We start from the raw sequence: 12,439 nt of genomic DNA, 5'->3' as shown, positions 1-12,439 counted from the left end.
AAGGATTCACTCTAAAGATACAAAGAATATATATGAAACATAGTATTATTGAGACTCACCATCTTTAAGAGGCCAAAAACTAATGATGGGAGTGGAGATGGGGACCAACTGTTAGGTATACTTGCAAAATGTATGAAATTGAATTCATATTTTCAGAACATAGAGATGTTGGATCTGGGACTTGATTTGAGCCTACTTGCAAACTACTTGCTTAACCTAACAAGCTAACCTTAGCCATGTTACTGTTTCATAGATACTGGCAAAAGCCACGAGACTCCTGGGCCAGAGATAAATGCAAGGCATGAGGGGTTTTTATCTAAATCTCTGCATAAAATATTTAAAAACAAAATTCATCTTTTATTTCTGATTTTGAAAGACATATGCTTATAGAAGAAAATCACAAAATATATTTTTAAGTATTTAAAAGGCACTCATAATCCCACGCCTCAGAGATCACAATTAGTTTCATTTGAGTGAATTTCAGTCCAATCTATATTCTGTACATATTATTACACCATTGCAAACATATCTTAAGTCCAATTTTATGTCTTACTTTCACTTGTAGGTGCTTTCCCAACTATTCATGTAACAAGCTTAATATTAGATGGCTACATAGTATTTCACAACATGGATGCATCATAATGTAGCCACTCAACTATGTCAGGTGTTTCAACTGTTCACAGTTTTAAACAATACTGCACCATGTACAAAGCATAAAAATACAGCTTTGCACAGAATATTAACCAGAACAAAACTCTACAACAATAAATAAACAACAGTCCTCAAAAATCAATACTTTGAACAGGAATGTGGACATTTAAATTTTTCTTCCTTAGCTATCTCATTTGCATTTCCAAAATCCCAGAAACAGTATGATCAAATGATTAATTTCTGTTCTGGTGCCTGACTCTCCTCAATTCTTAAACTAGGAGAGATGCTGGCCCTACCCAACCATTGACTTTTCACCTCCTTCTTATTAAATGGCACCTTTGTATTATTCAGCTTCACGAAGTACCCAATTAAAAGACTACAGTCCACAACCTTTTTTATAGCTAGGTGTGACCATGCTATTAAGTTTGGGAAACCTGAAATGTAAGGGGAAGCTATTGAGAAAGGTTTCTAGGAAAGCTCCTTTAAATGGAAACAGGCAGGAAAAGCTTTTTTGTTGCTTTCTCCTACCTGGAAGGCTGAAGTGGTAGCTGGTGCTCAGACAGGTATCTTGGTCAACGAGGCAACTTGAATATGGAAGATATGCATCAGAAATGGCAGAAATAGGGCACCTGGGTGGCTCACGGTTCCTGAGTTTGAGCCCCACATCAGCACAGAGCCCGTTTGGGATTCTGTCTCCCTCGCTCTCTGCCCCTCCCCCACTCGCTCTCTATTATCTCTATTAAAATAAATAAAAATAAATGAAAAAAAAGAAAAGAAATGGTGGAACTGAGGGGCACCTGAGTGGCTCAGTCAATTAAGCATCCAACTCTTGATTTTGGCTCAGGTCATGATTTCACAGTTTGGGAGTTCCAGCCCAGTGTCGGGCTCTGCACGGATAGTGCAGACCTGTTTGAGATTCTCTCCCTCTCTTTCTGCCCTTCCCCCACGTGTGCATGCGCGTGCGCTCGCTCGCGCTCTCTCTCTCTCTCTCTCTCTCTCTCTCTCTCAAAATAGATAAACATTTTTAAAAATGGCAGAACAGAAAGACAAAAGCAATCTGGTGCTCTGGGACTATAAAACCTCCACATTAGTGGTAATCTATTGCCAAACTGCCTGGCTTGAAACCCTAATTCCATTACGTTCTACCTACAACTTTGGGCAAATTACTAAGTTTTTCTATTTTTTTCACCTGTGAGATGGGGCTAACCACTACCTACTTCTTAGAGTACAGACATAAAGTACTTAGGACAATGCTAGAAAATATATGTTCTATTATGTCTTCCTGTTATTTGTACTACATCACCCGTAGGCTAGCTACCTTCAGACCTCTCTCATAGGCGAGAAACAAATAGACAAAGCCATCTCTGCTCAAGACACCTAATTGGAGATATTGTATTATATGTAATTGTAATATAATAATTACATATAACCTATGTGTAATATGACACCTCCTTTACCATATGTAATAAAACCTAGTCCTGAATCATATTCTGCGATTCCATTTCTTTGCCCCATCTTCTTCAACAATGTATGTGAGTTAGTTTTTCTGTCTTTTTACCTCCTGGTTCTGGCATTTGCCGCTCACATCTATATCCTAGTTCCTGATTCTTTCCTTTCATCCATGTCTTAGGAGTCATAAGAACCACTACATGAAACAAAGTAGTGTTGATAAATCTCTCGTTAAAGATTAGTATATAGTCTTCTGTAGAAGACAGCATGGTTCTGAGCCCAGGTTTTTTGCTAAATTATTTATTGAGATATAATATTTTTAGGCAAACTGCACAAATCTTAAGTATACAGCTCCATGACAAACTTCCTTTTAATTTATCCAGATTCCAAAAGAATAAAGGAAAAAAGAGAGAGGCATAGAAAACTTTAGAATATTACTTGAAATTATTTTTGTATCTTAAATTTTAAGCCTATAAGCAAAATTAAAATATTAGTAAAATGAAAACCCATATACTATTTACCTATATTTACCGATTGCTCACATTTGGCCATATTTCTTTCACTCCCTTCATGTTTATTTTTTCTGAACCATATAAAAGCAAGCTGCAGAGTCATTAATGCATAACCCTGAATACTTTCACCTGTGTCTCTCAAGAACAAAGACATTCCCCTACTTACACATTAAAAACTATCACACCCAAGGAAATTAATATTACTATGTAGTCTCTGTACAAATTTCTAAACTGTTCCAATTTTTTAAGTATTCTTCCCTACCCCCACCACACCCTGGATCCAATCATGGATTACACACGCCTGTTTTTTGACAAGTCTCTATAGACTCCTATAATCCTGGACTGTTTCCTTGACTTTTTTCTTCCTTTCATGACTAACAATTCTGAAGAGTCCAGGTGTGATGGTTAACGTGTGTCAACTTGACCTGGCAACAGGATACCCCCGTGTCTGGCTAAACGTTATTTCTGGGTTGTCCATGAGGGTGTTTCTGAAAAATGTAAGCATCTGAATCCATGGTCTGAGTAAAGCAGATGGCCCTTCCTCTTGGGGGGGGGGGGGGGGGGTATCATCCAGTCCCTTGAGGGCCTCAACAGAACAAGGAAGGCAGAGGAAGGTGGAAACCAATCTCAGCCTGACTGCTGAGCTGAGACATTGATCTCCTGCCCTTGGTACTCCTGGTTCCCAGGCCTTCACACTTAGAGGGGAATGCACACCATGGCTCTCTCAGTTTTAGAACTTCCAACTACACAGTGGCTTTCCTGGGTCTCCAACTTGCAGATGACAGATCGTGGGACCTCTCAGCCTTCATAATTATGTGAGCCAATACCTTATAACCTTATAATAAATTTCTTTATATATATGAAATAATAATCTCTTAATACAAACATATACAATATATAAGCATATTACATATATAATACATATTATATATGTAATAAATATTATATACTTATAATGATAATCTATATAATATATAGTACATATATGTAATCTATTAGTTCTGTTTCTCTAGAGAACCCTAATACACCAGGTAAACTGTCTAATAGAATTTATAGAATGCCTCACAATCTGAATGTGAAACATTGATGACTTCCTCATGATTAGTCAGGTGAAACGTGGGGGAAGAGTACTACATAAAAGATATTATCCAAGATTCCATTGTTAGAACAAGGGCTGTTTCCTTGCACAACTAAATAATAAATCAATGTGAGAATAGAATCTGCCTGTAAGTTAGCGGGCAATCACGTTTTAAAATAAAGATTAGAAAGAGAACATATCTTCTCCTGCCTGTCACCTTCTATTGGCAATAGAAATCAGAAGGCATAATGGCTCTAAGACTTTCTACTTGGCCTAAAGAGTCAAAAAGCACAGCCTACACTTTAAAAATAAATATGTCTTGGGGCACCTGGGCGGCTCAATTGGTTAAGCATCTGACTTCGGCTCAGGTCATGATCTCACAGTCCATGAGTTCAAGCCCCGCACCAGGCTCTGTGCTGACAGCTCAGAGCCTGGAGCCTGCTTCAGATTCTGTGTCTCCTCTCTCTGTTCCTCCCCCACTCATGCGCTCTCTCTCTCTCTCAAAAATAAACATTAAAATTAATTAATTAATTAATTTAAATGTCATCATATCAAACCATTTGAAGTGTTTATTGCTAAGGATTAGAATTGCAGGGAACTTTCACTTTGTATATTATTTTTGTAATGTTTGAGTTCTTATAATAAGCAGATATAACTTTATTTTTACAATCAGGGGAAACATTCCAAAAAAAAAGAATTTTTCAATGAGGAAATATTTAAAATTAAGACTTCAAGCAGGGGCTCAGATTTGCTTACAAGATTAGGTCGCATAGGATTTCCACTCTCTGGTGCACCAGTAAAATATACACTGGGCAATACTAGCCCTTGAGTGTTAATGATGATAAACGTCGTTAGGTTTTCTATCGGATTTTAACAGACTGCCTTTTAAGTTTCATATTTGGGGGAAAATTATGAACATTACAGAACAAAGGACGATCGTCATTAGCTGATTCTCTGATACAGAACAGACCCTTCAAAAGCAGTCTTCATCTTTGATGATTTTTTTTTCCTGTTAAGCTTTTGTTTCAGATTCAAATAGATTCTGAATAGACGCAATTAACCTTAACAATATGTATAACCTTACAGCATTCTACTGACTTTGAGTTAAGTAACCTTACTGTGTAATTGAACTAAGTTTCTTTTTTCTCATTTCTGCTATGCGTCTACTGATTATTGCAGGTATTATGTATTTTCAGGCTTTCATCATCCTGTTGATTTATTGTTTCACTGTTTTAGCTGTCAAAGACTTTTTGAGAAATGCCCACTCATTTTTGATATTGTATTTGAGCAAAAGTGATTGCGCCCCAAGACTTGGCGGACTGCCAAATGTATTCCATACCGAGGGGTGAAATCCAGTGCAGAAAAGTTGGAAATTCCTTCTAAACACAACCATAATTTCGATCCTCCTGTCTAAACAGGAAGAGAAAGTGGATCTAAGCAAACCAGACTGTCTCTCCTTTCCATCCACTCCAGCAATCTCTTCTGCCACGCACAGAACCATGCTTTTCACACTATACAGGTAACCCACTAATGGGTCATGAAACCAATTTAACGGGCTTATTTTTAACAAATGAGTGTAGAAAAGGTCAGTGTTCATCACATAGAAGGAAGGTGAGAGTTGTTTTGTGAAGACTTTTTCAGTTATATATGAACTCCTACCTACCCACACATGTACCAGATCATGAACGTCAGGTGCGTTGCATACACTAGCCTTTGGTCAGAAGTCTGAAAGATCACTGGAAGGCAGGATGCTGTTTAGGTTGCTCATAAACAGAAACAGTAAGAGAATTATTTTAATGCAAGCCCACCAAGCTGTCATTTAAGAAAAGCAGCAGAGACAAGAGAACCCCCACAGAAACTTCATTCTTGCAAACGACTTCTTTGTCCAAATAATTTTAAAGCTGTACATAAAGGTCACATTACCGTTTGTACAATGCCACTCCCTTTAGCCTACAGAATTTCTATTTTCTTGATGTGAAAATATGACAATTGATGGAAGCTTAGCTAGCTGCACTCCCACTCCTTCCTCCCGCTCTGTATCGTGTTCGGGATCTAGACTTAGGTAGATAGACTCAGGTTTGAGTGCTGCTTCTTTTACTAAAAAAAAAAGCCATGAGACTCTGGGACATCATTTAATCTCCAAAGACTCAGTTTCCTCCACTGTAAAGTGGCAAAGTGTTTACTGTATCAAGAAAAAGCAATTATAGGACATGCGTAGTACGAGGTCTAGCACATGGTTAAGAGTTCAAGACATAAGAGTTCAAGCTATTGATTGCTATTTCGGTTTTATTCTCTCGGGGTGCCCACTTTGACTATTCTAGGTCACAAGTAATTTACTTTAAGCTACCATAGTATTGGAATGCTTTGCCATACAGCTCATTTCTAAAATAAGTCAGATAGGCAGAGTTCTACTGATTAGTTTGCTAGTAGAATATAGTAATCATTGAGACACCTAACAAGCTCATTGAGCCATATAATTATCATTAAGAGTTAAACACTGTTGTTTTACAAACTTTCTGAATGCTTATGAGCCTTGCCTGAAGATTGAGTTATAGTCCTCTAATGAATAGCCATCTATATTGAGCCGTCAAGAAGATTACTCATCGGAATCAATCATAGATTTTTCTCTTCCCATGTACTATTATTTCATAGTGCTAAAAGGGCCTGGAGCTCTCCATCCCCAGGGAGGAATAATAACCTGATGCTTTCATGCCATTTAACATCTATAAACAAAAGCTTACTTTCTCAGAGTCATATGAGGATTCAGAAGAGAAATTTGGGGCATTGCGGTGAAGAAGAAATAGTGAAAGCAGTTCTTATAAGTTTGTAAAAACTTGTACTTAATTTAAGACTATTTTATGTAGCCAGTTCAGAATCAAGTGAGGTGAGTCAAGAACATAAGTTTTTGATGATCTGTCTTAGACATAAGACATTATATTTCAGGATTCAGAATATACTCAACAATTATTCCAATAGTGATGCTCATAAAAATTGAACGCTATAACTTAATGACTATATGTTCTACTTTATACCCCATCCTATATCTATAAAATGCTTCATACTAATGTTTCACAGTGCTCTTTAAGGAGAAAAGAGAGAAAAATTGGGAAGTGGCCATTAATAAGTGCTCTTATCAAGCCATCCTTTATTTCCCTTCACTGTTCCTTGAGACTTTGAGGACAAAGGGAAAAGGACAAAGGGTATGAGTTACCAGGTTTATTTCCTTCCCTGGAGCACAGCAAACTGGGAAAAGTATTGAAGTTTTGAGTAAGGAAATGAGGGAACTAGGACTGCAAAGGGAGGAAATAAGAAAAAGGAGTGGGTTTCCCTAGCATACTTATATAGCACTTCAACAGCATCGAGTCTAAGCAGTTAGTAATCAGGGCTGTGGTGTATCTGAGAGGTTGTGTCAGCTTGGGTCCTCCACTTCGAAGACATCAGGACAGGGTTAGACATGCAAGATGTTTTGGGGGAAAACGCTTAGGAAGGACCGAAGTGGAATGCGCGCGGGTAGGCCGTGAAAGCCTCAAGAACAAGAGCAGGTCTGATACCTATGAAAGGAGAGAGGGGAGGCGGGGATTGAGCGGGAAGAGCCTCAGACTGCTGTATAGTTCTGAGAAAATCTCGGAGAGTTCAGTGGGGAGTCTTCTGGCAAAAGCTGCCCAATAGAGAAGTCCCACATAGGCCAGGAACACGCTTCCATGAGTACCCTGGAAAGTTCGGACACTGGCTGGAAGGGTGCAGAATAAGAGTGCTCTCAGAACAAAGGGCATAATGGATGGTGGCAGCTGGGGCTACCAGTTGACTACGCTCCCCACAGTAAGTTCTTTTGAAGGACATCAGAACACAAAGTTTCCCTGGCTGTCATAGGGGCCACATAAACTCCTGTGGTATAATAAAAGATAAATACTTAGACCTTAACCCTGGTTCCCGGCACAGATCTCCAAAAATCCTTGGGATTCCACGTGATAAGAGTGTTGATTATATGCTAACGAGAGGACCCCAGAATGCTTCAGGATAGGAGTGATTTGCCAGGAAAACCAACCATGAGATTAGAGGATGATTTAATCGACTATGCCTGTGTAATGGAGCTGAATAAAAATTCTTGAATAAGGACTGAGGAGCCCCCAGAATGGTGAACACATCCAAGTGCGGAGAGGGTGGCCCACCTAAACAGGGCCTGGCAGTTCTGTGCAATGCCCCACCCTCCTACCCTACCCTTGCATCTGTCCCATTTGGTTGTTCCTGAATTGTATCCTTAATAATAAAACTGTAATCGTAAGCACAACAGTTTCCATGATTTCTCTGATTCGTTCTAGAAAACTAGGGGAAGAGAGGTCACGGAAACCCCCACATCTGTAGTCAGCCAGGCAGAAGTGTGGGTAGTTTGGGGACCCCATTTGTGGCTGGTGTCTGAAACAGGGGCAGTTTTGTGAAACTGAGCTCTAACCTGTGGGGTCTGCACTAACTCTGGGTAGTGTCAGAACTGAATTGAACTGAAGCTGGTTGGTGCTGGAATAATGTGTTTGATGGCAGAAAAAAAACCACACGCCTCCTAACCAGCCTGTAGACTGCGGCGCAAACATCACTTCTTGGTAACGCTTCTCCTGCTCCCAAGACGAACTCAGACCCTGGCTTTCCTTTATAGTGCATATACTGTTATTCCTATAATTATCTAATAACTGTGTACCCCATCAATTAGACTATAAGCCATATAAGGGCTTATCTCTTGTTGAGTAGTTATTTGTCCCTGAATTCGTAATTAAATATCCAGAGCTAGAGATCCTCTCTTCTTACAGGATTGTTGTGAGGACTGAGTTAATATACATAACACACTTTCACATGTTAACTGTTACATGTTATTTTATTGCTTATCTTTAACTCTCTTCAGTTCTCAGCATAAAGTAGGCCACAAATATGTTAATTTATATACAAATTCAGTTCACCTGATGTTAAAGTAAATTGTATAGCAAGATTCCACATTATAGGTTCATTTTCAGAATATCTTTTTATTTACTTTAAATGGCATCAAGCTAAAGGACTATTTCCAGGTATGATTATAGACAAGTACCTGAATTGAGGGAACCCTGTGTTGCTATCACAAGCAAGAGTCTATTGCCCAGAATTGGGTAAAGTCAGGTGAAAAATCTCCTTCTTCATATATAAGATTAAACCCATGCTTTAATCATATACTTATCTAGAAATTATATAAGTGAGTGGGAGATATTTACAAAAAAGCAAAATATTGGAGCACCTGGGTGGCTCAGTTGCTTAAGCATCCAACTTTAGCCCCGGTCATGATCTTGTAGTCTGTGGGTTCGAGCCCCATGTCAGGCTCTGGGCTGACACTCAGAGCCTGGAGACTGCTTTGGATTCTGTGTCTCCCTCTCTCTCTCTCTGTCTCTCTCTCTGACCCTCCCCTGCTAGTGCTCTCTCACTCTCTCTCAAAAATAAACAAACATTTAAAAAAATTTTTTTACAAAAGCAAAATATTGAAAGGGACAGTGAAGGTAAATTGTTACTTTGGATTCGAAGTATATATAAGCCTTTCTTCTCTTTAAATCTGTGTAAATTGCTTACGATACCTAGGGACAAGATAAAAATCACCAACTAAAAATAATTGGGAAAGCCAACATGAATTAGCACTTATAATTATTTAAATCCAAACATAGTCAAGAACACAGCCTTGCCTTAGAGTCTATTTGGAGGTTCTCAGGAGTCATTTAAAATATTAAGAGATTGCCTTAACATCTCCACATGGAAGTAGGTGTTTTAAACCAGTGTGTTTTTACAATGTACAAATACTCCGCTTCAGGGTGACGGCACAGTACTTGATCAATTAACATCTGTTAAATGAATTTAAGTTTGTCAGCATCCCACATTTACTGGACATTTCCTTCCTGCCAGGCATGAAGTTCTGTTTTACGCATACACCTACACACAAATAAAGAAGCCCTCAGAGGTTGGTATTATCTCATTTTAAGTAATGAGGAAACTGAGGCATAAAGTCCTTGAGCACCTTGCTGAAGTTCAGAGAGCAAGTAATGGCAGAATGAGAACATGGAGTCTGGCATCAAAGCCCATGCTCCTGTGCCCTCACTGGCACTTCCCTAAGGAATTAATGGAAAGATGTGCACAATACAAGGTTAAATCCCAATCCTTTGTCATGTAAATAAGCGCATATTGAGAATGAACAAATGAAGCTTATTAAGCACTTCATCCTTCCTTTTTCTCTACTTCCCACCAGAAAATGCTATAATTCTGCTCCAAAAAAAAAAAAAAAAAAAAAAAGAATAAAGCCCTCTTTTAGGGTTTGTGTGTGCATTTTACTAAGATATTATTTACCACTCAACCATTTTCCTTGGTTTTCCAGTTCCATTAAAGGATACAAGTGAGAATAAACAATAGAAGTGACTAATGGAGATGTAAGAATTCGGAGTGGTCCAAACAGGATCTCCTCTACTGAACACCTAAAAGGGAATGAGTCTTATAACACTCTACTTATTGCAACCAGTTCGCATTTTTTAAAAATAAAAGAGCTCTGTGAAAGCCAACTCTCCCATGTACTCTCTAATGGTCTATCGGCAAATCTTAAAAATCACAAAATAGTATGCAGTGAGGTCTTCAGGTATGGAGGCCTGGACAATGAATTAGAAAACCGCCCCTTTCCAAGCAATTTGGTCCAGCAAGATTCTGGGGATGTTGACAGCCAAAAAAAAAAAAAAAAAAGAAAGAAAAAAGAAAAAGAAAAAGAAAAAACAGATAGATGCAAATGCTAATATTTATGAGATGATATGAGCTTGCAAATAAATGATTGTATCTAACTAGATGCTCTTTAACAACAAAAAGGCATGTAAAGGGCGTTCATCATCAACCTGAGACTGTATGCCCATGACCTCTGCTACATTAAATGCTACAGCTTACTGAGATTACTTGAATTTAATGAACCTCTATTGTAGCAAGACACCTCTCATTCCGCAAAGGTGACAAACGCGGCAATCTCTAACTGCAACCACCCGGGTCACCCACCCCATCTAAGGGCAACCCTAAGTGGAATAATATCGAAAGCCCAGTACTCATGACTTCTTTCAAAGTTAAGGGATGAAAGAAAAGTTACTGTTTACGGGTCATACGGTGATACACTGTTCCTTGGCAACCAGCAGGTCTTTTGTGCGACTACAAGTTGATGGAAAGGGGGGAACTGAAAATGAAACTATTCAGAGGATTCCAATGCACAGAAGCAGCACTTCCGGAGCCCTGTGTAGCCATACTATCCTGTTAAAGAAGCTCCTTCCATTGGGAGGAAAGCGAGGATCACTGACGCGGCGTAACAAACGTTTTCAGGGTACCAACTGTAGACTCTGAACCAAAGACCAAGATCAAGGTTACCTATATGACAGGAAACCCTGCGGCCACTCTCGACCTCACCCGGTCCCACTCCTCTGGTCCTAAGAGGTCATTTATCTGGGAACTTGGCTGAGATGCAAGCGTGCTCCCAAAGCCAGCATTTGGAGCATCTACCCCATAACACATTCCCTCTCCGCCCTTGCCCCGGCAGCTGACGCGGAGACACCACTTAAGGGCATCGATGGTTTAAACCAGGAAGGAAAACAATAATTCATGCTAAAGAGTATGAGTTCTGGAGACACCTGTAAAGTTCGTAGGAAGCTCAGGCGAGTTCTCCACACGTCTTTTCAATCCTGTAGCCAGTCACGAGAATCGGGGAAGCAATGTTCTTGAAAGGAACGAGAGCTGTTATTTAGCAAAGAACCGCAGACTGGCACACTCAATTTATAAGGTAATAATTCCTGAAAGCTTTTGGGTAGGCAAACGAGCCTGCACTCTCTCAGAAACCCCGTTACTGGGCCCCCGTGGTTTCAAACTCCGATGATCAAGGAAGTGCTCGCGAGTCTGTCTGAGGTCTGGGCTCCCGCCCCCAAGCCGGGTTGTTAAGTACTTACCACCGCTGGCCGGCGAGCCGTGGGCTCTCCTGCGAAGGGCTCTGGGGGGTCGCCTGCGAACCCGGTCTGGGACCTTGCAGCTGGCCCGGCTCCCGAGGCCGCCCGGGGGGGTCCCGGGACGGGCGGGGCGCGGGGGGGGCGCCGAGCCCGGAGCCCACCATCGGAGTGCGGGTGAACATAGCTCTGAGTCCGCGGGTGCCCGGCCGCCGCTGCGGCGGGGACGCGGGCTGGGACGCCTCGGGAGTCTCGAGATGAGATTCGAAAGGGCAGGGGCAGCGGTTTCAACAGCTTGAGTTTCGATTTCCCGCCAACAGCGGCAGGTGCGCCCGCCCCCGGAGGACTTCCCCATTTGGGCTCCACTCGGGCGCCCTCTGACCTCAGCGCGGGTGAAGGCTCTCGCTGCGCCGCCCTGGCGGGGAGAAGTGAGCCTGCTCCGCCCCTACCCGTGGTGGTTCAAGGTCTCGCAGCCACCTTAGAGGATAATGAAGAGACCTGTGGTCAACCACGGACGCCTGATGAGGAGGTGGCCGCAAGGGGACTAGAACCCTCAAAGGTACTTTAGGGCTGTGTAATAGGTAACCCCTAATTTGAGGTTCCTGCTGGAAATTTGAGACCCTGAACAATGGATTAACCTTGGAACGTCAGAGATTAGGTGAATAAATAAAATCATCTGAACAAAATTTTGCCTTACGTTGTTGTGCACATACATTCAAGTTAAAGGAAATGTGAAGTGGAATCAAAAGCTAAAAGTGAAACCAAAAGCCAAAGCCCAAAAGAGGGGAAGCAAG

General features: G+C 40.8%; 1 protein-coding gene across 4 annotated transcripts in view; it reads right to left on the bottom strand.

The window, feature by feature from the left end:
- Window positions 1-11,995, bottom strand: part of EPSTI1 (epithelial stromal interaction 1) — a 96,909-nt gene extending 84,914 nt beyond the window's left edge. Inside the window, exon 1 of one of the 4 annotated variants that reach the window (XM_027064907.2) lies at window positions 11,652-11,995. In XM_027064907.2, coding sequence (XP_026920708.2) covers window positions 11,652-11,830 — 179 coding nt within the window. In that variant the 5' untranslated portion in view covers window positions 11,831-11,995. The remainder of the gene's footprint in view (window positions 1-11,651) is intronic. The other 3 variants (XM_027064908.2, XM_053216007.1, XM_027064906.2) reach the window with 3 other exon arrangements.
- Window positions 11,996-12,439: the final 444 nt, after the last annotated feature.

Source organism: Acinonyx jubatus, chromosome A1, assembly GCF_027475565.1.
Source record: "Acinonyx jubatus isolate Ajub_Pintada_27869175 chromosome A1, VMU_Ajub_asm_v1.0, whole genome shotgun sequence".
NCBI classification, from domain to species: domain Eukaryota; kingdom Metazoa; phylum Chordata; class Mammalia; order Carnivora; family Felidae; genus Acinonyx; species Acinonyx jubatus.
Note: the sequence above shows the minus strand (reverse complement) of the source record. Positions and strands in the feature narration are given on the sequence as shown.